Below are 27922 nucleotides of genomic sequence, written 5' to 3'. Positions count from 1 at the left end.
ATGCTCTTGCATACCATATCATACTACTACTTTATCCACTTTATTTTATATTGCATTATTTCAGGACATACTGGACTTTTCTTATCTCTGAAATGATAGAACTGCCTAAGAACTTTCTTCTTAGGATGCTCTTAATAAATCCCTTTATAAATCTAAATTTCTCTCCCTTTTCACTCTCATTTGAATTATTTTTCTCTTTACCTAATCTGTTACCGAGGTATTTTGGGATGCTGAGTTTTATATACTTCAACCAAAATAGTTGATTCCTTTTATTTCTTTCAGAAGAGGGCAATCCCGTGTGTGTTTAAGATAATTCTAATCCCTTTTCTAGTACACAAACTAATACAAATTATGCTCAACTCTTGATACTGTTGATTTGTATTTGGAGAATACTGTTATAGAATTTTTAACAAAACGTGTGCTCAGATAAATTTAGGAAATGCTGAACACTGACTTCCTCATTAGCGTATTTGAGACTCTGAGAAGTATTTTTAGAAAGAACCCTTGTAAAAGCTAGTTTAATAGCACTTCATAAATGCTGTTAATTAACTACAGAACCCTTACTGTGCATTATTTACTACATTATCTTTAGTCTGTCTCAATAAGAAGTCTGTCTCAAAAGAAGCATATTTCCTTCTTTTCTCTGAGACATTCTCAGCTGATTCTTTGAGACTTTAGGAAGATTAATTAAATTATTGCTGTTGTTTCTTATTTTAGTAACTTTGAGTTCTAAGAGATAAATAAATAATAATTAATTATATGGTATATGAACTAATGTCTGTTACCCCAAATATGAATAGTTGATTGTCAGTTTAAAAGTGGTATACTTCACAAGTGAATTCTTGGATTTATTTTCAAAAGACAAGGAAATCCATTTAAACTTCATTTCTGCTTATAGGTAAGAATTTAATGTTCTGTCTCCATTATTCTTGTTTAACAGCTGTTTTTAAATGCTAACAATAAGGTGGCAGACAAGAATGAGAAAGACCTTGCCAACAAATTACTGACAGAAATGAATGAGGACCAGGTATCTACAAAGCCTGCATCTTGTTTCAGCTGAAGTCCAAAATCAATCAATGGGATCAATGATTCCTGTACTTTTTTTATGTCTTAAAATACACAAACATTATCTTAATTTTAATATTAATTATTTTTGAAAATTGTTAAAAGCCATTTTTATTTTGAATTTTTTTTCTAAAAGATAAAATATACTGAAATCTTGGTAGTTGATATAAATGATCAACAGTATTCCATCTATGTATGTGTGTGTGTTCTTTTTTTGAGGAGATATAAAGTACAGGAATGGGATCCCTGTATCAGCACTGTTCAACTGGTGGTGACTTCATATTTGGGGGCTTCTTTTCTAAGCATTATGGTGTATTGGGACTTCAGGGCTTTGTTTGTAAATATGTATGGTCAATTTTAATATCTTGATTCTTTGCTTCTTGTTGACAAGTAATGATTATAATTCAATGGACAACCTGAATCTTGGAGGAAGGGAAGAAGATGCTGAGCTCGTTGAGTCTTAGAGTAAAACTTAATTTTTTCTTTTCTAAAAATTCAGCTCTATGTGGGAGTAAAGCAAAAATATGCAATTTATGTTGCTTTTTACAATACATTAGGTCATTTAGTTTGGAAAAACTGCCTATAAATGTTGCTTTGTTATTTTTCTTTCCCAAAATGTTTGTGAAAGAGCTTATTATGTCATTATTAATATTATCTTAATGTCCAGGTTTATAAACAGAGCTGTGATATAGAAAGAGACATGATAATCTGTTATTTTGTATTCTGGATGTCGAATATCAATTACAGAGTACTGTTTTAGATTTCTATATAAGTGTTAGTCCCTCTTAAGGCCTTCTTATAGTGTAATAAACGAGTTATAATAGTCTTCTTAGAGGTTATGTTAGTATTTCTAGTTGTAGGTACTATGATGCCTAGTCCTATTGGATAAAGTCTAGGAATGATCTTATTTGTATAAAATTCTGTATGCAGAATGTTTAATGCATATTATGTTTATTACATGTGTAATATGTTTATTATATGTAATAATGTTTAATGAACAACATCAACAAAAGCTAAGATCTCAGATTAGATTACTTGCCTGAAAGTATCAGTCCCTTTACTCAAATCATTTTTAGTGGGAGTGGGAGAGGAAAATCCTATTTATGGATTAACTAGCATCAAGTCATAGTAATGTATTCCACAAAACAGATTTTCGGAACTTAGTTTCTATAACTCTCTAGTCTTTATGCTATGCCTCCGTGGTTGCATAAGCCTGATGATAAAACAGTCATGTTCAATTTTTTTAGTATTGATGTTATATTTATTTTTGTTTTCTTACTATAAATGACCTGAAATTTAACACCTCTCTTTTTTATGGTGAAGCTTACACAGAAATAGACAAAATTGAGCTGGTTTTAATTTTTCTTACAACTTTTGGCATTATAGATTGCCTTCTTAAAAACATGACAATGTTTATAGATACATATTTCATTTTATGTTCTGCTTCAAGTTCTGCATTTTGTGCAAAAATAGATATACCCTATTGTTTGCAAGCGTGATTAATTAGTTGTATGCACAAACCAATTTTATTATAACACAGAGTTTGGAAACTAAGTAGACAGGACTATTTTAGCCATCTTATTATATATGCTGATGAAATTTAAACCTAGGAAGTTCATGTGTATTTTGAAGAGAAATTAACATAATAGAATTTCCAGTGATAGACCTCCCTCCCTTCCTCTTGAGATTGTCCATTAGGGTTTTAAAAAGCATGTCTTAAAGCTTGGTGTTTGTTTTTAAATATATTAATGTAATGAATGAACGTAGCCTATCCTTCTTGAAACGTGGCTTATTTTCTATCAAGTAGGTAACTTTTCCTTGCAGGTTATAGTGTTTCAGAAATTCATTTCATTGGAAGAGGAATGTATTGCATGTTAAGTAATTATTTTTTCAGGTTTTCAGAACAAAGGTTTCCTAACTGAATACAAATCTTGAGCACATTTTTAATTTCTTGCCTTTTTTCCCCCCCTCTGGTAGGTGTTTCAGGGACAGTTGGATTGTCTGGCTGTATCAACCATCCAGGCTCTGACAGCAGTAATGAACAAATCTCCAGCTGCTAAGGTGAAACAGATATCTCCAAGCTTTAAAGTGTTACCTTAGATATACCAGTTTTCATTATATAGTTCCCAAAGTCATGTATGAAAATATGTTATCATGCCTGAAATAAAATAGTTCACAAAATATCTCATCTTAGATGGGAATCATTTTGCTAATAATTTTAAAGACAGATACCTACGGTCCCTGGTTTGGGATTAGTTAAGACATTAATGACTGAACTGCAAACTAGTAGGGATTTACAGCGTCAGTCAACAAATGGGAAGAGAACACTGGTGTTCTGTGGTAGTGTATTTAAAGAATTAAATTTTATATCCTAATTTTTCTTCATTAATAGAATAATCACTCACTATTTGGTCAGTTGGACTAAGACATGAACATTTTTCACATGTCAACAGCCTTACCAATTTGGGACTTGTTTTTCCAGATGGCCATGGAAATTCTGCTTGATTGTTGTATAGTCACTAACCTTCACAATTTTCTTTTCGTTCTTGTTTACTACCTCTGATTGTTTTGCTGTCTGCTTATGCTGATTTTGTGCTAGTAGTCTTCTCACTGAATAGTTTTAAGGATTAGCGAAATCATATTTGTAAAGTGGTAAACATAATGCCAGGCACATGGAGAGTGCTTAAAAATGTCATTGTCTATTACTATTATTACCATTCTACCTTCTTGAGTCCATCACCTCTATAAATTTCATGCCTTACCCTTTCTAGTTCCAGAAATGAATGAATTATTCTTTGTTCCCTAAGCCATGCCTTTGTATTCCTTACTCTGCTTTGGTTTTTGTTAGGAGACTTAACTTTTGCCCTGTAAATGTTGCTATTTATAATTCTTGGTTAGAGTCCTGCTGAAGAGGCTGTTACAGGCTGGCTAGGGAATCTAATCTCCATTGATAACAATTTCTGTAAGGAAAATCATTTTAAATTCCAATTGGTTTATAAGTATAATGGATTGCGTGTACTATATTATGAAATTCAAACCTAAAATGATGTTCAAGTCTTTATAATATCAACTTTTTTATACTGTTATGCCTTGCATGATTTAAAATTAAAAAGATGACTTAAAACATACCTTTCGAAAAAGATTTTCTTCCTACCCTTGGCCCACAGTCAACTAGTTCCCCTCCCCAGAAAGAGCCAATCTCATTTTGTTTAAATCTTTTGATTTGATAATGAGTGTATATATTTCTGCCTCCTTTACTGGACCAATTTAGTGTTATGAGGATTTTTTGGTTGTCTTTATATTTTCCTTTATGGCTTAGACCTTACTAAAATGAACTCAATGTTCCAGATAATTCAGACCATTTAGATACTAAGAGTAGAGAGAAAACTACCCAGTTTTTTTCTGGTCAGTACTCAGAATTGCCAAGACTCTTTATACCTTTGAGGCTGCTGTCTGACTCCTCTTACCCCAGATTCTCCTCATTTTTTTTTTCCATTTTTATTTTGACATCATATAACACTGTACTTAGTACAAATCAAGTGAAGAAGGTAAAAGAAGTGTCCTGCGATCTAATCAGTAAGTGATATAATTTATAATGTACAACTATTGCTAATTTCATTTATTTTACATGTTGATAGGTTATTGTAACATTGTATTCCAAAAGGTAAATGAAGTTTATTTTAAGGTGCAGCACGATTTGAGAAAACAAAATGTTGAACTCATAATCTTTTTAATATTAAGTTAATAACCTTAAATGGGTAGTATTCAACACTTTTGAAAATATTTCAACAAATCTAGTCCTCGAAAATCTGGATTGATGTGTTTATTTTCCCTCTCCTAGGAAGTATTTAAAGAAAGAATTGGTTATACACATATGTTTGAAGTATTAAAATCCCTAGGTCAGCCACCACTGGAACTACTGAAAGAACTTATGAATATGGTGAGTTTTTTAGCTTTATTAAAAGAAGTTCCATTATCTCCATATCAAGGATGGTAACTAACCTTTGTCTCTTACGTTGCCTTACAGGCTGTAGAGGGTGATCACACTTCAGTTGGGATTTTGGGCATTAGTAATGTCCATCCTCTCTTGCTTCTTATTCAGTGGCTTCCAGAGCTAGAATCCCATGACCTGCAGATCTTCATCTCTGATTGGCTGAAAAGAATTTGTTGTATTAATAGACAGAGCCGAACTGTTTGTGTCAATGCAAACATGGGAATTAGAATCATTGAAGCCCTTCATTCCCATTCTTCCCTTCATCGAACTTGTGCTGAGAACCTGATTGCACTTCATGGTTCCTTGGGGAGTCAGTCAGTGAGCTCAGAAGAAATCCGTCAACTACTAAGATTGCTGAGGGTGGATGAATCTGAGTGTATTCATCCATATACTACTCCCGTGACTCGAGCAATCCTGACAATGGCTCGAAAACAAAGTCTAGAGAGTGCACTGCAATATTTCAATTTGTCACATAGTATGGCAGGAATTTCTGTGCCTTCTATACAGAAATGGCCAGGGTCTGCCTTTTCCTTCAATGCTTGGTTTTGCTTAGATCAGGACCAGTCGACTCTTGGCAATGCTAACAAAGGAGGAAAGAGAAAACAATTATACAGGTACTGATACAAGTTATGGAATATAAATGAATTCTGTCATACAATATATGTTGTGTTTCTTAAATAGGAAAAAGCTTTTCCAAGCATCTGGATTTTAAATAAATGTACAACAATTTATTTGAAGCTTCTTCATCCTTAGAGTGTACTCAGTTTAAGTGCTTTCTTGCTTTCACAGTAGTAATTGTACATCTCAAATATTTTGCTAGTTAAGTTCCGAGGTTAGTTTAGAAACAAGTTCCTTCCTAAAGTACTGTAAAAATGAAGAAAAAAGGAATAATAATCTTGAAAATGAATGGTAATCCATCTGTTCCATTGAGAGCGCTATATAGTTATATGAAAGACCAGAAAACCATGTGTATATAAATCCAAACTTAGTTACTTCAGTAGCAGTTTTTAATATGCCTTGTGATTTTAAGACCTTTACTCATGCTTTTTGAATCTTAATATGGAAGAATTTTGAAGATTTGAAAGTTTATAGCTTTACTATAGTTTGCTAATAGAATTCCATTTATAAGGCTGGCTACCTTTTATAATTTACTAAAACTCTTATGCCAAAAAAAAAAAAAAGATTTAAAATTCATTTTTGAAACAAGGTTGGACTGATATGTGGCAACAAAATGTAAGCCACAGTGTGTTTGATAAAGATATTCATGATGACATTATAGTTTTGTGTGCTTCAGTGATGATAAAACTAAACAAATGACTTCAAAAGTTCTGATAATATGTATTTTTGTTAGCTTTTTTACAGGAAGTGGCATGGGTTTTGAAGCTTTTATTACCCATTCAGGTATGTTGGTTGTGGCAGTATGCACAAAAAGAGAATATGCAACAGTTATGCTTCCTGACCACAGTTTCTGTGATTCCCTCTGGGTAAGGCTTTAGGGCATCACGTTTAACTTCTTGATTTTTTTCCTTTAAAAAACACATTTGGTGCATGTACATAAAGTGCTATCAGCTGCGTTTTGAGACTTGATTAATTTTCACTTTCTGTTCATGTTGAAGTTCATCTATGAGGAGGTTAATACCATTTACATCATCATTGTAAATGTCAGTAATCGTTTTTCTGCTAAAAATTTAAAATGAAATGTTATGATTTCTTAACTTTTTTAGAATCAAATTTGATTTTGAAGTTCAATTAAAGTGAGGATATAAATTGTTAAAATGTATTTCTGTTGCTTTTTAAAAGATTATTCTTATTAGAAAAATTGATTCTAAAGAATACTCATAGACTTGGAAAGTACAGAAAAGATACTGTATTACAGTTGTGTGTAGATTTTCTAGAATAGACATCGTGCTTTTATAGTACTACAGAAAAAAGTATTATTCACTTTAAAATCATGGTTTTAATCAGTATTTAGTTATGCTTAATCTTAATGTTCTGCTATTTACACAAACTAATTAGAGTAATACTCTGAAAACATTTGTCATTCCAAAAACTTAATGTGCTCTTCACCTTTTGAATGTGTATTTTACTTTACCAGCACAACATAACTATTGTTCACATGCCTGGAAAAAGGCCTTTTGGTCAGAGCCTTGTCTATATCTACGATAATGGACAACAGAAGGTCTCCGCCCCTCTCAGATTTCCTGCCATGAATGAAGTAAGCACATCTAACGTACTCTTTATGGGACCAAATGACTGAAACCTCTTGAAAAATTTCAATCTAATATAGAAGGTTCTCTTTATTCTAATGTGTGCCCATAAATTTTTGTCTTTTCTACATACGAAGTTATATAGTAAGTTAATATTTAATTCTGTTAGCCTATTGTCATTTAGATGAAGTCAGACAACATGTAAGAAAGAAAAAACAATTCAAGGAAGAAACAATGTAATTAAACACTTAGAAAAAAAGACATGTAACAGCCATCGGAAAGCCAAAAAATTGAATAGAGCAGAGCAAAGGATCTTTTAATAAAGTTCTCCAGGTATACAAAATACTTAGGGATTATTATGATGGACTTTAATAAATTAGACACTTTAAACCTTTACATTGTCATTAGGTATAGGATAGAATTTATTTACTAGCGCGACTCTTAAAGAACATTAGTGTAAAAGTTCTTTGAGAATAATTTTGAAATGGCCTTTTCTGTAGGTAATAGAATGGATTAGATTACTTCTCAGTCTTAGTATTCTAGGAACTTCTTGTTGCTGTTCATGTCAATGACCATTTCACCATAACCTATAATTAGTGTCATTATACCGATGTGTCATTCTCTGTTCATAAATTTGAAAGGAAAAAAGTAGTTTTCTCTATTTTAGAATATAGTAAAGTTGTTAAAAATTTTTTGTTAATATACATTCATTAAAAATTCCAAATTTACAAAAGGATATAAAGTGAGTTATAAATGCATCCAAATCATGTAGGCCAAAAGTAACTTCTGTAGTGATTTCTTCTGTATTTATTTGCTTGATTTTATGTACTGTTTCATTTTAAATGAGGATAGAGATATAATTTAAACTGTGTAATTTGTTTTGTTTGTTTCTTTCTTAATTTTTAGCCTTTTATTTCCTGCTGCATTGGTTCAGCTGGACAAAGAACCACCACTCCTCCACCATCCCAAATCCCAGATCCACCTTTTTCTTCTCCCATTACCCCTCATCGGACATCATTTGGTGGAATTCTGTCATCAGCCTCCTGGGGAGGAACAACTGAAAAATCAAAATTGGTTACCAAATTGATATCAGCTGGGACCCAGGACAGTGAATGGGGATGTCCCACATCTCTGGAGGGTCAGCTAGGGTCTGTCATCATCTTCTATGAAGCACTACAGCCTCCTCAGGTGAAGGCATTATATTTGGCAGGTGAGTATTTATAGTCATACTATTTAATAAAACTTAGTTTTTTCTGTCTAAATATGAAGAATGTATTTAATTGAAAATAAAAAGGAAGAGGAAGCCCACTATACACCATACTCTTCCCCCTTGGCTCTATTGAAATGTTACTGACATATAATGTATGTACATTTATGGTGTACAATATGATGATTTGGTAAATGTATATAGTGCAAAATGATTGCTGTAATAGTTAACACCTCTGTCCCCTCACATAATTACCATTTTTATGTGTGTATTGATAATATTTGAGATCTACTTGCTTAACATTTTCAAGTCTATTATTCAGTATTAATTATAGTACACCATACTCTTTTTGGTAGACAAATAAAGCAGGCCTTTGGTAAGTATTTCAAATATCCATAAATCTACCTAGTATTGGCTTCTTATGGCTGCCATAACAACGCATTACATACTGGATGGCTTAAACACTATTTTATTACAAATCTGGAAGCTAGAATTCCAAGATCAAGTTTTCCTCAGGTGTGGTTTCAGGTGAGGCCTTTATTCTTGGCCGGTAGATTGCTGCCTTCTTGGCTGTGTCCTCACATGGAATCTGTTTTTTGTATATGTGCCAAGAGATATCTCTGGTGTCTTTTCCTCTTTTTATAAGGTACCCTTTTTAGATTAGGTCCTGACCCTTATGACATCATTTAACCTTAATTACCTCCTTAAAGGCCTTATTGCCACATACAGTCACATTGGGGATTATATCTTCAACATATGAATTTTGGGGAAATACAATTTATTCTATAATACTTTTGACAGATTTTAGTAAATTGATGAAACAGAATATAAGCCTGTTTTCATAAGAAATTACACGACTGATTCTAAAATCATATGAGTCAATTCAAAACTTGTCATATAAAAATGAATTTTTATAACTTGCATATGAATACGCCTGAAGAATTCATGAAGGCAGTGGAATTAGGAGTTGTTAGATAAAATTATGAGCTGTTTTTATTTTGGCTTTTTATCTTTTGGCTATGATTTTAAATATACACAGGTTGTTATTGGATCATAACTATTTTTAAAATTATATCTGTATTTTAGTAGATTGCTCAGGAGTTAAGCCTCTAGGTAGTCATATATATTAACTCTGCAGAATAGTTTATTTGTCAACATTTCTTTTTTACATTACATAGGAGTTTTGAGAGGAATAAGAATGTTTAGATTTTCAAAGTTTAGAAACTTCTCATTAGTTTAAAACTCACCACAGTGTTTGAAGTTTATAGTCTAAATAAATTCCAGGTTAATAATAAGTCATTTAGTGTAATCATCTCAACTCTGTAGTTTGGATTTTGTTCTTCTAGTTTTTTTCTACTTATAATTCTCATATAAATAACAATTATTATATAGTGTTCATAATGATTTTTAATGGCTGCCCAATATTATATTGGATTCATAATGCATGATTTACTTAGGCTGTTTATAATTTTTAATATTGATGGAGACTTCAAATATTAAATATGAAGAACTGTTGTACTGATTGTTTTTTTTCCTTATTTTGTTGGATTTACTTATGATAAATTTTCAGGATAAATATTCAAAGTGTGTAAATATTTTTATGGCTTTTAATACATGCTACATAATCTCCATAAGGTATATATACCAGTTGACAGTCCCTAACAGTAATATATAAGTGTACCAGATTCATCACAGCCTCATTAAGATGGAACGCTCACTACCGTTTCCTTCCTTTGTTGATGTAATGTAGAACCTTATTTTAATTTGTATTTTTTCTTTTTTTTTTTTTTTTTTTTTTTTTTTTTTTTTTAGTAAAGTCAAGAATTTTTCCTACTCATTTGGTATTCCATTTCTTTGATATCTATTCACATTATTGTTTTGCTATTTTGTCTTAAAATTTTGAGTTTGTGTACATTAGCTGAATAAATAGATAAAATTTTGTTATATTTGATATTAGTTGTATAAATTTCCTTTCTATAGATGAGATTGATCCATTTCCACCCCCACCCCCAACTTTTTTAGGTTTACATTGAATTAGAAGTGACATAAACATAAAGTATGTTTTGTTTAGTGTGTTTTAACTGTGTTATGTAAGTAGCTTAAAACAGCTTAATTTTAAATTTTGTTCTGATTACACAGAACCGAAGAGGCCATATCTATTCAATGATATGTGTATATGTATAAATAATTTTCAGGTCCAAACTGTTTAAGCCCTTGGAAATATCAAGAGTCTGACATGACCGACCTGCCTGGTAATGTCCTTCTTCACTACACTGCAAAGGTCAGAATAAAAGCATGGACTGTCTATCTAGTTGTCAAATGCTACGAACTAGAATTTGTTTTTAATTTCTCTCATTTCAGTGGGTAATTGAGAAAAAGAGGCTTGAATTGCCATTAAAAAATTACTAATTTTCAAAGCAAGATGAGAAGCATTAAAAATAAAGGTGTACCTCTCAAGTAAGGTTCAAATGTGATCATTATGTCATCGCAATTGTATGATTTGGAATAGCTGTAGTGGGACTTTGTACTAATGAATTGACTGCAGTAAATAAAATTGTTTAAACTTTTTTCCCCTACTTTTTTGGAAGGGTAGATGAAACAGAATTTGTTCAACATTTTCTTTGTTAATTTTTAAAATATGATGTTAGAAAACAACAACAACAAAATGTTTACTTAAGAAGGAGAAAAAAGAAACCACCTATCTGTATGCCATGCTGAGTCCTTTTTTCTTGGAGGAAAGGTTAGCAAGAGCTGAGGGAAAGATCAAAAAATAGAATTGGGAGGAAGAAAAGGGAGAAGTGGCATAAACAATATCAGTTGCCTTAATTACAGTCAATGTTACCTTGACCCAGAAAATGCTTTTGCTGTATGACATTATACATGATAGAATCTTTTTTTCTAGTTTAGCCTGCTAATACATGGCTATAATGTATTACTTCGAATACTTGTTATATTTAAGCTAATACAATTTACTTATCAGTTAGTATTTCCCCCTAACTTTTTATTTTGATTAATTTCAAACCTAGAGAGAAGTTGAAAGAATGGTAAAGTGAAATCCTGTGTACTCTTCACCTGAATTCCCCAGTGATTAACATTTTGCCACACTTGTGTTTATCTATCTGAAGTTATTTGTGAAAGCAGATTGACATAGCTGTCAAGACACTTTCCTCCTAACTTTTCTACATGATTATTAACCTAAGAAAATTATCAATAATTCATGTACTACATAACCCATATTCAAAATTTCCCAGTTTTCCCAAAAATACTTATTTAAACAAATTTAAAAAATTAAATTAAAAAATTTAATCCTGGATCCATTCGAGGTTCATACATTGTTTATGTCTCTTTTTGTTTCCTGTTTGTACCACTAACTTTTTCTCAAAGATTTTTTTTGTTTGCCAAACTAGATTTTAAATTATTTCTTAATAACTTAAAAGGACTATATCTTATACTTATTTTCATTACAACTATCTAGTATAAATAGATAAGAAATAATTAGATTTAATTTCACTAATATATTTGGTATATGTCTAGACGTGTCGTTTTGGCATTATGGTTGCCGTATTCTTTTCAAAGTAATTTTGAAAAATAAAGATTGAAAGTAAAATTTATGTAACATTATAAAAAGCCATTAGTACTTTTCCTCAAGAAACCCAACATGATAAATATATATAATAAGACAATTTATTGGAGGAATACTTCTCGAAAATGGTGATATATCGTGATACAAGGGTTCTGTGGTTATGTTAAGTTTGGGGGGATGTTGCATTTAGTATATCTCTCTTAGAGATTGATGATACACTTGAAAAATCATGGTATAAAGAAACTAGTTTATTTTTGTTTTATCCTACTTTTTTACTAGTTATTTGAACATAGAACATTGTTTTTTTACCTCACTTAGTAACAAATGCAAGTTTGGAAAAGGCTACTGTAGGGGATTTTTTGACAGCAGTTTCTGATTTTTGCACTTATTTTTGGGAGGTGTTTAACTACTCATTTGTTTAAAAATGTTTTGAGTGTCTTCTCTGTGCCAAGAATTTTCTGAACTTTTAGAATAGAAAGATGAAAAAATTAAAGCCTCTGGCTTAAGAAGCTTAAAATCTATAGTGAAATAAATATGTAAAAAATAAGTGCAATATAATTTCATGAGCATTTTTCTTTTTAGCTACTATTTATTGAGTGTTTATCTTAAGCTCTATGTTAAATGCTTCATGTGTATTGTTTCACTTAATATTCACTAAAGCTCTAAGGGTTAAGTGGTGTTACCTCTATCATTTCTAAGCTCTAGTTCTCTGAAACTGACTAAAGATAAGTAACCTGTCTAGCTTCATAATTCTAGTGATTGGCCGGCCTGTTTAATGCATATACTTAACCAGAATACAATATTTCTGTGTTGAAATTATGTACAAAATACAATGCAGATACAAAGGAAGGGTGGTTGGTTCTTCCAGGAGGTTAGAATATCATAGAAAAGATGATTTGATTTGTGACTTAAAAGGCAAAGGTGAAGAGAAAGATGTGCAAGGTGTAGCAAGCAGCACCTACGAAGGCAGAGGCTATAAAACTGGATTCTACATGTATTTGGGTGTAGGTGACTAAGCAGGAAGAGAAGATGGCAGGAAATGAGATTAGAGGACAGGAGGAGGCCAGATTATAGCAAAAATCCTTTGCAGGCTTTGGATAGGATTTTAAGCACTAGAGTAATGTGATCAGGTTTGTATTTTAGAAACGATCTCAAGCTGCAATGTGAACGTTGGATTAGAGGGTTAGGAGACTGGAGGCACCCATGCCGTTAGGAAATTAGGTCATAGATACACAGGTACCTACACTAAGATAGTAACAGGAGAAAGACATTTCTGTCTCTGAGACTAACGCAGTTCACGTTGAGTTAAAAGTAAACTCAATTTACATTTGTTTTATTAAAGCAATTTTTCTCAGTTGCCTTAAGAGGAAAAAAACAGCCACATCATCTGTGTTAACATTTACAGGTTTCTTTATTTCCTTTTGCAATGGGGATTACATTCAAGGATACTTTAGTCTGCAAATTCACAGATTGAATGTGAAGTTACCTGCTTTATAAGCCTTTATGGAAGGTAACAAATAACTTTAAGAATTTCTGAGTTGCAGACTAAGCTCTTCATCTGACTATAACAGAATGTCAGTAATATGAGAGAAAATATTATGTCTTATGCCTGTGGTTGGTTTTTTATATTGTAATATATTTTTCTGTTCTGTAGTTCCTACTATCTCATACTTTAGTCACATGTTTTATATGTATCATGAAATTACGCTTAGGGAAGTACTAAATGAGAATAAAACATTGAATTTTTTTAAAAGTGAAAAATTTGCATATTAAAAGAGAAAAAATGATAAACTATATGACTGATGAATAACGTAACAAGCAGCAATGATCTGCATTTGATGAATGAGTACTTTCGAATCTAGATCCTGATTTTTTTAAGAGACAGTCAGAATAGTAAAAGTTGTATTTTGTTTTCATTGTGCTTAGCTGTTTGCCATATATATATTTTTTTATTCTTAGGCCTGCAAAAATTCAATCTGTCTTGATTTATCTACTAATTGTTTGCATGGAAGGTTAACAGGAAACAAAGTAGTAAACTGGGACATTAAGGTAAGTTAATGATAAATGACAAGCAACATATTATATATGTTTACAGATCCTTTAGAACAGTGGTCCCCAACCTTTTTGGCACCAGGGACGGTGTTCCTATGAGAATTTAATGCCTGATGATCTGAGGTGTAGCTGAGGTGGTGATGGTAGCGCTGGGGAGCAGCTTCAAATACAGATGAAGCTTTGCTCGTTCACCCGCCTGCTGCACACCTCCTGCTCTGTGGCCCGTACTGGTCCATGGCCCGGAAGTTGGTTTAGAAGAGTTTATCTTTTAAGCACCACCAGATTCATCTGAATAATAAGGCTCAGTTAAAATGTTTTCAGGCAAGACACACAGTTTGAAGGATGAGCAAATAAGTAGTTCAATGACTGTTTGATTTGCTTGAAACTTAATTTTAAACTGCCATGAGCTTAACACTTTTCATGAGAAAAAGATACTGCCTTACTTTACTGCTCCACTTAAGGTATTTAATCTCTAAAACTATGTGGCAAATTTCAACCCCTTATAGACTTCATTGATTATCCTTTTTCTCCTGAGTTATATACTCCCTGTCTATAGTCTCCTGTCTTTCAGCTTTAAACAAACTCAGATCTTTCCTCTCTCAGGTTAAAGATGAGTAATTTTTCCTCTTCTTCATATCCTGCTCTAACTATATCTTGTCTGCCTTTTTCATGTGCCTCATATTTTTGTCTCAGCTGGACATAATGTCTTTGTTTCTATCTAGAGGCCTCTACTTATTTTCCAAGACTGAGTCAGCTGCTCTTGTCATGGGTACCTGTAGCACTTTATCATTTCACTTATTATGGTGAATAGTAAGTGTGTGTTTGCTCGATTCTCCAGTAATCCTTAAGACCTTCAAAGGAAGGACCACTCCTTTCTTTACCATGCCTGGCACAGGGATATGCAATAACATTGTCGACTGAGTGATTAAATTAGTGTTATTTGTGTTAATATGAAAGAGATTTTATCCTATTTCTAAAATATAATGTTTCCTTAAAGGATATCTTAAATAGAAATTATAGCTTAAGTAAAAAGAAGTATAAAAGATAGTTGTAGGGAACTTGTTGGTAAATGAGCAAAAACCCCTTTTATATTATAGTCACTTAACAACAATCAAATATGCTCATTCTTTCAGTGGAACAGAAGCCATTAAGATAATTCAGCCTGTGTAAAGATGAATACATCAATTAGTATTAATCTCATGTTATTCGTGAAGTATAAGCTCTTTTATTCTTTGACTTTGAGAGAAGAATACTTATTCTCGTTAGCATACTAAAATTTATGGCGTATTTGCCAATTCATAAGGTAACTTTTGTTGTCATTTGTAAGAGTGATTTTACAAGGCTATCTCTATTACTTATGTATAGAAAGCTGATTACTTGTGCCATACATTATATTTGAAAATCAAAGCAGTCTTAGTTGAGTTATAGCTGTGTGGAAATCAAAAAGGAACAGAATTATGAAGAAGAAGACTATTGCATTTTTATATTGCAGCAAAATCAAAGACAAACTTATATGAAATGACAACTGGAAAAAAATACTTGCCACCCAAAAGCTAGTTTACTTACTACATAAAACTCTTAAAAATCAATATGAAAAATAGGCAGAGAATGTGAAGAGGTTGTTTACAAACTTAAGCTGGGTCTACATGGCAGTTCAGAATATTTTAGCTGTTAATAATAGCTAACTTTGTGTAAGCACTTTTCATGTATTTGCTTACTTAATCTTTATAACAACTTTACAAATTGGGAATAAATATTATCCTCATTTTACAGATAAAAAAACCGAGGCAGAGAAATTAATAACATGTCAAAGGATATTAAATATATTTTGTTACGCTATCCAAAATAGTAACTTTGAATTTTGGTCAAAGCCACCCATGCCACCTTTTTTTGTTAACTAAAAGCAGAGAAGTCAGCCATATTTATACTGTCGAATACATTCTTTTTCCCCATGATTTATTCTCCTGTTCATTATGCCTAATTGCCTTGTGACACTTTGCTCTTACATCATTCGTATTATAAAGTCAAGTTAGGGGTCATGTTTGTACTGCCTATGTTTGAAATTCTAAAACTTTAGAAAACAAAGGTGCAGTAAAAATGTTCTGGCCTAGTCTCTCTTGAGTATTGATTATGGCAACCACTGAGATATGGCTGCTCTTAATAGCATATGGCCATACGAGGGTTCCTTTAGCTTAGACTGTCCTATACATTGCCTAAAGATTTAGTAAATTATAACCTCTTATGTGCTGTGTAGATATTAAATGAAAAAATTGCCCATGTTTTATAAGATGAAAAAATTGTAATTTTCTTTTTCAGGACATCATAAACTGCATAGGTGGATTAAATGTACTCTTTCCTCTCTTGGAACAAATAAGCCACTTCAGTGAAGGACAGATTCTTGAAAGAATGAATGAAAGAACAGTTTCTGAATTGATAACACCTGTAGAAGGAGATTGGGTGGTATTGACCGCCACAAAGGCATCAGGTATTAAGATGAAATTAATACAAAATAGGCATTGATAAATTTGAGAATTAATTGAAAAATAGATTAAAATGTCTTGCTCCTGTTAGGAAGAAACCTAACCATTTGTAGCTGAAGCAGCCTATGGCTAATTTTGCTAATGTAGTTCAGAGAGTTCATAACACTTTAGTCAAAATTTAAGATGTTGGTTTTACTCTTGATTATCCTTCGTTTGTACTCTTAGTGTAAACATGACAGCATTGTTAAATTTATGGTAGGAAAAATATTTACATGGGCATATAAGTAAACAATATGCAGTTGTTGCCTCCTCTATTTGTATTCTACAAGTAACCTTTGGAAGCAAATTTCTGAACCAAAATCTTTGTTTGTTACAATATGCATTGTGATATAGAAAATGTGATATAAAAGTGATTAGAGTAATTATGATAATAACATGTTCACAATTCCACAGAGTCAAGACTAGAGAGAAGCTTAGTTGCAACATTTATCTTGATTATAAAACACTTTATTCAAAGACATCCTATTAACCAGGACAATCTTATTCACTCCCATGGAGTTGCCACTCTCGGTGCCTTACTTCAGAAGGTGAGCTAGTCTAACATTTTGTAGGTGTGGCTGATGATTATAATTAGCGGTTAGTGTTGGAGTTTTTGTTCCTAATAAGTAAGTATGTTTTTTAATTACACTATTATAGCTTAAGTTGTATTAGTGGATATAACTTATTTCACAGATTTTATAATTTCTGTATATATACAATCACCTTAAAAACTTATATTGAATCACCTTATACAATTACGTATCTTACATAACAGTATATTATCTTTGATCTACAGGACCTTGTTTGTTAGCTTTGGTGTTTGGGATATTTGATCAATTTAAGATTATTTTAGGAATATGATATTAGGAACATACGTTCCAGCATTACTTTAGAAAAATTAATGTTTAAGTTGTTTACATTTTCCTAACCAAGATTTTTGTATTTAGTAGATGTTCTGAATAATTTATTTGAAATTATAGCTTAACGACAATTATTTGAACATTACAGAACCCTCTTCTGTTTGGATTTCAGGTGCCAAACACCTTGATGGATGTTAATGTATTGATGGCAATTCAGTTACTAATTGAACAGGTATCAATAGAGAAAAACATGCAGCTTCTGCAACAGATGTATCAGTATTTACTCTTTGATTTCCGTATTTGGAACCGTGGAGATTTTCCCTTTAGAATTGGTGAGAGCGGGCTATTGATAAAATTTTATAGTTGTTTTAGAAATTTATAACTATGTATGTGACTTTATTTTAGGTATATCATTTAAGAGTGAGCTTTCTATTTTAGGTCATATACAGTATCTTTCCACCATCATCAAAGACAGCAGGAGAGTTTTCCGAAAGAAGTATGGTGTGCAGTTTCTCCTAGATACACTTAGGATTTATTATGGGTATGATGTTCTTATGCCTTTTCAGTTCGATAATGTTTTCTGCCTGCTAGTTGATTAGAACATCTAGGTTGGTTTTTTTTCCAGCACTTCTAATATACTTTAACTCAGAGAGGTAGGTTAGTGTAGAAGTTAAAATGATGAACAGTAGATCCTATACTGTTCATCATTTTATGTTTGAATCTTATGTTTCATTAATTATCTAACTGTAGGTGACTTACTCAACTTTTCTGTGCTTAAGTTTTCTGGTCTGTGACTAGGAGATAATAAAATTGTGATATCCTATGGTTGTTTTGAGGATTAAATTAAATGAGTTAATGTATAAAGCACTTAGAACTGTGTCTTCCATATAGTGAGTGTTGCGTAAATATAAGCCATTTTAACAGTTTATATCTTTGTCATTGAAACTCCTAACTTTGAAAGGTTTTCTTTAAATAGAAAAAGACGTCAAAGATACCATGAATTTTTTTTTTCAATTAAATTTATGAGGGTATTATTATATTGTGAATTCTAATGATACGGAAACACCTTTTTTTAAACTATGAATTCTTTTATATAAAAAAATGCAAAAATATAAATTTTAAATTTCAATTCTGGCACTTTTACTTTCTTTTTCAGGAGTGATTGTAAATATAGTGAGCTGTCTCTAGATGATATTCGAGCAATAAGGACTTCTTTATATGGACTAATTAAATATTTTCTGTGCAAAGGTGGAACTCATGAAGAGATACAAAGTATTATGGGTTACATAGCTGCTATTAATGAAGAAGAACAGGTATTATGTCTGAGATAATCTATTTTTTCTTTTTAACAGTTAAGTTACTATATCATCTTTTAAACTTATACATATAAAATAAATATATTTTAAGAGTAGAATGTTTACAGTGTCACATACAATATTATGCAATTAAAAAAGTAATTTTATCTCCTAACTGAAAGTGTAATAAACTAGATGGCAGTGTAACAAAAGATTTTAATGAACTAGAAAGTGGTATGTGAAAATATTTGCTTTAGCAATTCCGAAGCCTATTTTCTTAGGCCACATAATGTATATTTACCTCTTATGAAAGTTACTGGGCAGAGTTCTAACATGAATTTTAGCATAACATAGGTTCAAAAAATTTTTGCATAAAGACTAAATTATAAATGTATTTCTATTCTTGAATACTTTTATACATATTTGTCATTTATACTTCAGAACTACTCTTTAAGACAGTGGTCTTAAATATATGGTTTCTGACCAGCTTCACATGGGAACTTTTTAGAACTGCAAATATACTGCTGACTCAGACCCTCCAGGTGATTCTGGTGCATGGTAGAATGTGAGAACTACTGATATAAAATATACAGACCAGGAATTACTCTTCCCATTTGCACTTTTGGAAATGTATGTTCAGAAAGATTATGTGACTTAAAAAGTCACACAGCTGATAAATTTGGGACTAGAACCCAGGTGTATTTACTGTTATTTCTGTGTTCTTTCTATGTATCACTTAACATCAAATTTGAGCAGCCTTAATTTATGTTGACTCAAATATATATTCCTCTTCTTGAAATATTCATTGTCTACTCAGTGGTTACATGACTTCATAATTGGCATTGTATAGATGAGTTAACGTTAGCTATTTCAGTATATGGTTGGACTACTTCGAAAGCTTCTCATTAGTATAATGAGTAGCCATTTATTTCAAGATAGTTATATTGTTACCTGCTAAAATTCATTGCCAATGGTATATTCTTGGTCAGTTCAACCAAAGAATTATTTATTAAAAACGTACTGCATACATAGAATAATACTAGACATTGTAGGTTTATAACAGTGAATGAATTATCATTCTTACTTTTAGCCTAATGGAGGCAGGAGTGGATAAGAGGTTTATAAATAATTATGAAACAAAAAAGAGTATGATAACATCTGTAATAGAGATGCAAAGTCCTATGCGATTTTTATAGACGAGTATTACATGTTGAGGAGACCAGGAAAGGCTTTATGGAAGAGATGGCTTTTCACATGGACAAAACAGGAGAGGTATGGCTCAGCAGGTAAATATGGTATTGAGAAGATATAGAAAAGGAAACGGAATAAGCCAAAAGCATAATCTGGGGAAAGGCAGAGTTCAGAAGACGTCAGGTGGTCCAGTTATGCTAGAACGTTAGGTTATGTAAGATTTAGTTAAATAACTGTTTTATGATTTTATTTGTGCTTCCATATATGAGTATGGTTGTCTTTGTGTGTGTGTTTTTTGCTTTTAAAAGCTCTTTGGAATTTTGGATATAATCTTCAGTCTCCTACATACCAGCCCAATTAGAGGTCAGCTTTTCTTACTGCTGTTTGAACCAGGAAATGCTGACATACTATATGCCTTGCTCTTAAATCAGAAGTATTCTGACAGATTGAGAGAAATCATTTTTAAGGTATAAATATTTCTTAAATGTCTTCATATTTTGGGGCATTTGTGGGTATATGAATTTACTTGTAACATATCCATTCTGTGACTGTAAATTCTTCTTTATATCTACTTCTACTTATAATTTTGAATTGTCAAATTTGTTATGACATGTATTTTTTGTTTTCGTTTGCATATTAAAAAACTAATTATATTGTAATTTGATCAATCATTTTAGTGCAAAATGTACTTTGTCATACCATCCTCAGTATAAAACCTCTCATCTCCCTTTTGACTTACAATGGGTCTACATGGCAGATTATAACTAACCTTATGTAGCACTCATTATTTGTCAGGCTATAAACGTTTTTCAAATACTAGTTGATTTAATGCTCTCGATAACTTTATTAAGCGGATATTATTAACTGAGGCAGAGAATTTTGTAACTTGTCAAAGGATATAGAACATATTTTATTAAACTATCCAAAATATCCGGAACTTTGAACTTTGGCTGAAGCTGCCCACTCCATCTTTTTTTGTTAACCAGATGTAGAAGAGTCAGTAATATTTCTACTCCAAATACATTCTTTTTTTCATGATTTGTTCTCCTGTTCATTATGCCTAATTGCTATGGAACAGTTGTTTTCTCTTACATCATTAGTGTTAGATTATAAAGTTTACTTATGAGGTCATGTTTGGAATGGCTGTTTTAAATCCCTAAACTTTGAAAAACAAAGGTGTATTAAAAATGGTCTGGCCTAGTCTCTCTCCAGTATTGGTTATGGTGACCTCTGAGGCCATTCTTTAAAGCATCTGCCCACACAAGTGTTGCTTTATGGATATTAAATGTTATTTCTTCAGAAATGGCCATGGAGGGTTAGTTAATGATACTATTTTGCCAAAATTACCCTTTCCATATAAGGTTTCAGTATCTCACTTTGAAAAATCTCACTCTAAGAAGTGTGGAGGTTATTAATTCTCCCATTTTAGCATATGGAAGTGTTGCTTCACAAAATGTTTCCTTGTTATTGAAAATTATTTTGATAACTGTTACATAAATAGATTACTAGGTTGATGTAGAAGTATCTTTGTTCGCTTTCAGAACGCACCTTTGTTCCTCTTGTAAGCTACAGCATTTGTTTCCACCTATGTCATAGCCATTAAAAGAAAATTTTTAATTTATCTGCCAAGAAATACATGTAAACTAGAATTTTTAATGTATAAGTTATTCAAATATATGTGTATTTCAGTCCAATTTATTTTAAAATCCATTTTTTATGATAGTATGATACAGAGTGCTCCTCATTAGTGCTGTTATTTTTATATACTTAAGGAATAAAATTATGCGCCATAAACATCTTACAGTAATAGTTTATTCAATATTGACCTGACAAACTATTCTTAGTTCTCTCTATTGAGAAGACTATATTACTGTTGTGACCAGGTTATGGAACAAATGTTGAAATGCACGAATGTTTATGAACGAAGTAAACAACGTATTCGACTCAGAGAAGTTGGCTACTCAGGATTGGGACTCCTTCTCAGTGAATCACTTATTAATACTTCTCTCATTAAAAATCTCACCAATCAAATTATAAACACAGGTATGACTAGAGCTGATAATACTGATAACTATTAAGAACTGTTCTTTATACTTGTGTAGTTTTGTTTGCTGCTTCTCAATTTTTTTTTTCCAGAAGATTCTTTTTCCCTTCTTACTCAGGTTGTTTTTTAAATACCTCTTATTTAACTCAGCAGGGCCTTCCTTGGGTACTATTTCTTATGTACCTTTGTTATTTTTGTCTCCATAGGATATTACAGTGTTGTACTTAGTAGGCCTTCAGTAAATGTTTATTGACTGAGTGAATAGTAAATGATCGCTTCTATATAACAAGAAAAGGACACCAGAGAAAATATGTATAAAAAATTTTTTTTCTTTATGAAGCTTAAATTCTTAAAGACAGAATTAACACTAATTTCATATAGTCTCTTTTTTAATAAACCTTTTTTTTAGTACATACTACAAACTGTAGAATTATAGCAGTTGCTAGGGCTTTAAGAAGGTATAGGGTAAGGTCTTTGTCTTGAGTGGTTTACCATCTTGTTAAGATAAAACATATACATAAAATGACAAATAATAGTATAAGTTCCAAGCAGCCTGGACAGTGTGCTCAGGTAATCAAAAAAAGAAAAAAAAAAAGTTATTTAGGGTTTGCTTAAGAAGGTATCAAACATTTTAAGCCTATTGTCTTTTTAAAATTTGAACATATCTATAATTTGTATTTAAAATGAAACAATTATTTCAGCATTTATATAACTATTACTATAACTATATATAACTATGTATATAACTATTATTATAACTATAACTATTACTGACAGTTCTTTTGTTGAGAAAGAACTTGAGAAAGAAGAAAGCCGGAGGCATAACACTTCCTGATTTTAAACTATACTACAAAGCTATAGTAATCAAAACAGTATGCTGCAGGCATAAAAACAGACACAGACCAATAAAACAGAATCAAAAGCCCAAAAATAAATGTACACATATATGGTCAGCTAATATTTGTCGGGAGATCCAAGAATACTCAATGAGGAAAAAGTAGTTTCTTCAATAAAAGATGTTAGGAAAAGGGAAGATCCATATACAAGAGAATGAAAGTGGACCAATATCTTACACTATCCACAAAAATTAACTCAAATGAGTTAAAGATTTAAATGTAAGACCTGAGCCATAAAACTACTAGAAGAAAATGTAGAGAAAAGCTTTTTGACACTGGTCTTGGTAGTGATAGATTGAATACGACACCAAAATCACAAAAAATTTCAAAATGAACAAGTGGGTCTACAGCAAACTAAAAAGCTTCTGCACAACAAAAGAAACCATCAGCAAAATAAAAAAGTAACCTACAGAATGAAGAAAAACATTTGCAAATCAATATCTGATCATGGATTTTAATATCTAAAATATATAAGGATATCAGACAACTCAGTAGCAAAAAAAATCCAATTAAAAATGAGCAAAGGACTTGAATAGGTATTTTTCTGAAGAGGATATCCAAATAGCCAACAGGTCCGTGAAAAGATGCTCAACATCCTTAATTATCAGGGAAATGCAAATCAAAGCCACAAGACACCACCTCATACCTGTTAGGAGGGCTGTTATCAAAAAGACAAGCAATAAGTGTTGGTGGAGAGAAGGGAACCCTTGTGCAGTGTTGGTGGTATTGTAAATTGGTCTAGCCACTATGGAAAATGGTATGGAGGTTCTTCAAAAATTAAAAATAGAACTACCATATGATCCAGCAATCCCACTTCTGGATATATATCCAAAGAAAATGAAATTACTGTCTTAAAGAGATCTGCACCCACTGTTCATTGCACCATCATTTACAATAGCCAAGACATGGAAACAACCTAAGTGTCTGCTGATGGATAAATGGATAAAGAAGATACTGGGTATGTGTATGTGTGTACATACATGCAATGGAATATTAGCCATAAAAAATAAAATAAGAAAATCCTGCCATTTGCGGCAATGTGGAAGAATCTGGAGAGCATTCTGCTAAGTGAAATAAGTCAGAGGAGGACAAATACTGAATGATCGCACATGTGAAATCCAAAAAAATCAAACACATAGAAATGGAGAGTAGATTGGTGGTTACCAGGGCCGGGAGTATGGGGGAAATGGGTGAAGTGGTTATAGGGTACAGATTTCCAGTTATAAGGTGAATAAGTTCGGGGATCTAATATACAGCGTGGTGACTGTAGTTAACAATACTGTACTTTCAATACTTGAAAGTTAGTAAGAGAGCAGATCTTAAATGTTCTCATCACAAAAAGAAAAATGGTAACTGTGAGTTGCTGGATATGTTAACAAACTTTATTGTGTTGATCATTTCCTACTATATATATATATATACATATATATATATATCTCAAATTATCATGTTGTATATCTTAACTTTAATGTTTTATGTCAATTATATCTCAAAGCTGAAAAAAAATAAAGGGTATCTGTTGTTGATAGCAAAAAATAAAAATAAAAATGAAATAATTTATTGCAGCATTTATATAATTGTTACTCACAGTTCTTTTTTCAGTTATCTCTGTAATTTATTTTTTAATTTTTGTTTTTTCTTTTTCCCACTGTAGATCCTGCTGTTAATTTTAGAGACCTGTTATCTGTGGTATATATATCTCACAGAACACATATAAATGTCAGAGTAGTCATCTGCAGAAAGGTTAGTACTTTTAAGATATACTTTAAAAAGAGCAATGTTATTATACTGTGAATAACTTCTAGAGTACTTCGTACCTAGAGATATACATTTTAATATTTATTTTATAAATGACATAATTTTATAAATTGTTTCCTTTTTTGAGGTGAATTAACTTCATGTACTCAGAAGCAATCAGTATATGAATTTGTTCTGAGAGCTGCATGGGTTCCTGGAATTTTTTTGATTCTCTTATAATATACTTTTGATTCTGCCCTTTCCAGAATCAAAAGTATATTATAAGAGAATAATTTCTGTATTAAGGACCTTCAATGATTATAACCATTTCTAATACATATACCGTATTTTAGAATTTCTGAATCTTTTGAACTTCGTGGAAAAAATTTTCTATAATTTTATGAATATTCCAGCAATGATTTGCCTTTAATGCACCCATTTAACCTTTAACTAAGCCAACAATTAGTTCTTCTCCTTGCTTCTTCCTGATTATAACATTCTCTCTACTCCACTGGTAACCACTGACCTGTCTAGTATTTAAGGTTTCATTGCTTTTCTTTTTAATTGACTTCCTAATTATGTCACAGTATTTTTCCATCAGGAAATATGGTTATATATCTTTAATGGCTACATAGTTTTTCATTTTTAGCCTAGTCTCTAAAGTGTTAAATGATTCTCTTTTGATGGACATTTAGATGGTTCCCTCTTTTTCCATGTTAATAAACTTCCGTTAAGAACATTTTTTAATACATATATTTTTATGTACTTGTAATACATCTGTAGGAATTGCTGTTGTCAAAGGGTATTCACTTTTTACATTTTGATGGATTTTGCCAAATTGGCCTTGAATACACGTAAATGTATCCTTTCCTTTCAGTGTGCAATTAGAAACAGTTTTGAGTGCAGCCTAGTTTTTATTCATTATGTGTATATTAAGTAGAAATACAATAAGTCTAATTTTATGGAAATTTGCAAGTAATGAAATCATGAAAAGTTTGCCAAGCAAAGCTTAATCTGGAAAAGAAAAGAATTGGTATTCAGAACCTGCAGAATAATGAGAGCTCACTGATTGATAGCATTAATAAAGAAACTTTTGATGTCATTGTGACTCATTACTGTATCAGCATCAGTGTAGATTAGAACTGTCGATGTTGAAATTCCTACCAACATTATTCATCTCCTGCTAGAAATTCTGATAGAAGAGATACTCTAACTGAACCCTGGCAGCTAAAGTTCTTTTCGTTTACATAGGAGTTTATTGGCTTTGTGTTAAAATGTCTTAAAGATCTTAACTGAATTTCTGATAGTGTTTGAGAACTTGTTTTTATTTCAAAAAAAAAAAAAAAGTGAAGTTGGATAGTAGAGATCATACCCATAGCCATGTCAGTATCTCCTTTTTAATTTCCATTTTTTATTCTAGCTAAAGAACAACATCTATCTTATTGGAATTACTTTTTGGAATTAAAGTTTAGGTCTTGTTTACTTTGTACAATATAGAGTTAATGAAAAAACAGTTTTACAAAAGCAACATTAACTTTGGGGGAAAAGTGAGATGGGGAAACATTATCCTTGGGGCACCTAGGTTCTATTAGTGTCTTGTGTGTCCTATTTATTCCCCTAAGTCTAGTGCCAGAACTGTGCCTGGCACATGGTAGATATTCAGTATTTGCTAACCAAATGTTATATGCTCATGGAAAGTGTTTAGTTAAAAAGATATATCTTTATTATATTTTAAAATATATCTTCATTCTATGTATGTGTTCTCTCTGACTAAATTAAATTATTAACATGAGTGTGTTGACATGTGGAGGATCATTTACCTTTTTTCTTTTTTATCTTTCAGCACATATTTGAGTATACCCTTACTCTGTATAATGAGTAATATTCAGATTAGTTACAAACACAGTGTTTGCCCTCCAAATAGTTTTTAATCCAGTTGAAAATATAATCTTCTGAAAGTATACCCTCTGAAAGTTTGTCATTACTTTGTCCTTAAAATAACTGAAAAGAAAGTACTTTTGATGTAAAGTACTGTGTACTTTTTGATGAATTTTGTGTTCTTAATCTCTTTACAGATTTTACAGATTTTACAGTCCCAGCCAGATGCAGCACATCAAATATCTCAACAAGTGGGTTGGCAAGACACTTTAGTTAGGCTTTTTTTTAAAACAAATTTTGAAAATGGAAGTGCTCTTCATAAGCACAATAGGGCTGTCTTAATGAAAGACAATGATAAAAATATATCAGCTGAAGATGCTACAAGGAACTTTGATGAAAAGACAGATGATGAAAAAATCAACTCTTTTGCCTCAGCTAATGTATCTTTGGATCAGTGGAGTTTAGAGGATAGACATTCTCTAGATTCAAACACACCACTATTTCAAGAAGATAGCTCTGTGGGAGAATTGTCTTTCAAATCAGATAATCAAGAAGAATTCTGGCACAATAACCCTTCACATTTGAGTTTAGATCTGAGTGGAATCAACTCGTGTGAACTGAGTGATAGTGGAAGTCAAATGCCAGATAGTGTGCCTAGTACACCATCCCCAGTAGAGTCTACTAAATCATTTTCTGTGCAGTCTGACAAAGAAAGTAGCATCACAAATGACATGGGCTTTAGTGATGACTTCTCTTTACTTGAAAGCCAAGAGGTAAAATACTTATTTGTCCAAATGCTTTTTTTATTTTTATATATCTATTATTCTAATCCTTAGAAATGTGTACTTGTTAACAATTTCATATTATGTTTATGTTGTAAGTGTCATGATCTAAGACATTAGAAGCCTATATGTTACTAATTTTTGAGTGTCTTGAGAACAAACTAGTGTCTTATTCATCCTTTTATCTCTAGGACCTACCTAGTAAAGTTCCAGGTTCATATAGACACTTTAATAATACCTTAAAGGATTGCAATCTGTATATGTGATGGCTTCCAATGATGTAATATTACTTTATATTTTTAACATTCCTTCCAACGATTTAATATTACTTTATATTTTTTATAGAGATGTGAGGAGGAGCTTCTTCAATTGCTGACAAATATTTTGAGCTATGTAATGTGTAAAGGACTAGAAAAATCCGATGATACTTGGATTGAACGGGGACAAGTGTTTTCAGCACTAACTAAGTCAGGAATATCCAGTGAGCTACTTCGACCATCAGATGAAATAAAACTAATGTAAGCCTTCAGTTGGTGACTCCCCCTTTCTTTTTGGAGTAGGCAAGAGTCTGAAATAATATTCGTTATTGAACATTTATTCAGTATTCACTAG

The 27922-nt window shown here is 31.7% G+C and overlaps 1 protein-coding gene across 2 annotated transcripts in view; it reads left to right on the top strand.

Moving 5' to 3' along the window:
- The window catches only part of LOC105298165 (neurobeachin-like protein 1), a 104329-nt gene that overhangs the window by 36701 nt on the left and 39706 nt on the right, over window positions 1–27922 (top strand). The window contains exons 10-28 of one of the 2 annotated variants that reach the window (XM_023536008.1): window positions 941–1027; window positions 3043–3126; window positions 4907–5005; window positions 5093–5673; window positions 6411–6543; window positions 7155–7274; window positions 8173–8476; window positions 10669–10754; window positions 14016–14105; window positions 16425–16593; window positions 17042–17175; window positions 17660–17819; window positions 17926–18028; window positions 18644–18800; window positions 20282–20440; window positions 21857–22016; window positions 24568–24656; window positions 26726–27301; window positions 27656–27828. In XM_023536008.1, coding sequence (XP_023391776.1) covers window positions 941–1027; window positions 3043–3126; window positions 4907–5005; window positions 5093–5673; window positions 6411–6543; window positions 7155–7274; window positions 8173–8476; window positions 10669–10754; window positions 14016–14105; window positions 16425–16593; window positions 17042–17175; window positions 17660–17819; window positions 17926–18028; window positions 18644–18800; window positions 20282–20440; window positions 21857–22016; window positions 24568–24656; window positions 26726–27301; window positions 27656–27828 — 3464 coding nt within the window. The remainder of the gene's footprint in view (window positions 1–940; window positions 1028–3042; window positions 3127–4906; window positions 5006–5092; window positions 5674–6410; window positions 6544–7154; window positions 7275–8172; window positions 8477–10668; window positions 10755–14015; window positions 14106–16424; window positions 16594–17041; window positions 17176–17659; window positions 17820–17925; window positions 18029–18643; window positions 18801–20281; window positions 20441–21856; window positions 22017–24567; window positions 24657–26725; window positions 27302–27655; window positions 27829–27922) is intronic. The other variant, XM_023536009.1, reaches the window with a different exon arrangement.

The sequence above is a fragment of the Pteropus vampyrus genome, unplaced genomic scaffold, assembly GCF_000151845.1.
Source record: "Pteropus vampyrus isolate Shadow unplaced genomic scaffold, Pvam_2.0 Scaffold146, whole genome shotgun sequence".
Classification (NCBI taxonomy): domain Eukaryota; kingdom Metazoa; phylum Chordata; class Mammalia; order Chiroptera; family Pteropodidae; genus Pteropus; species Pteropus vampyrus.
This window is presented reverse-complemented; position numbering and strand designations above follow the sequence as displayed.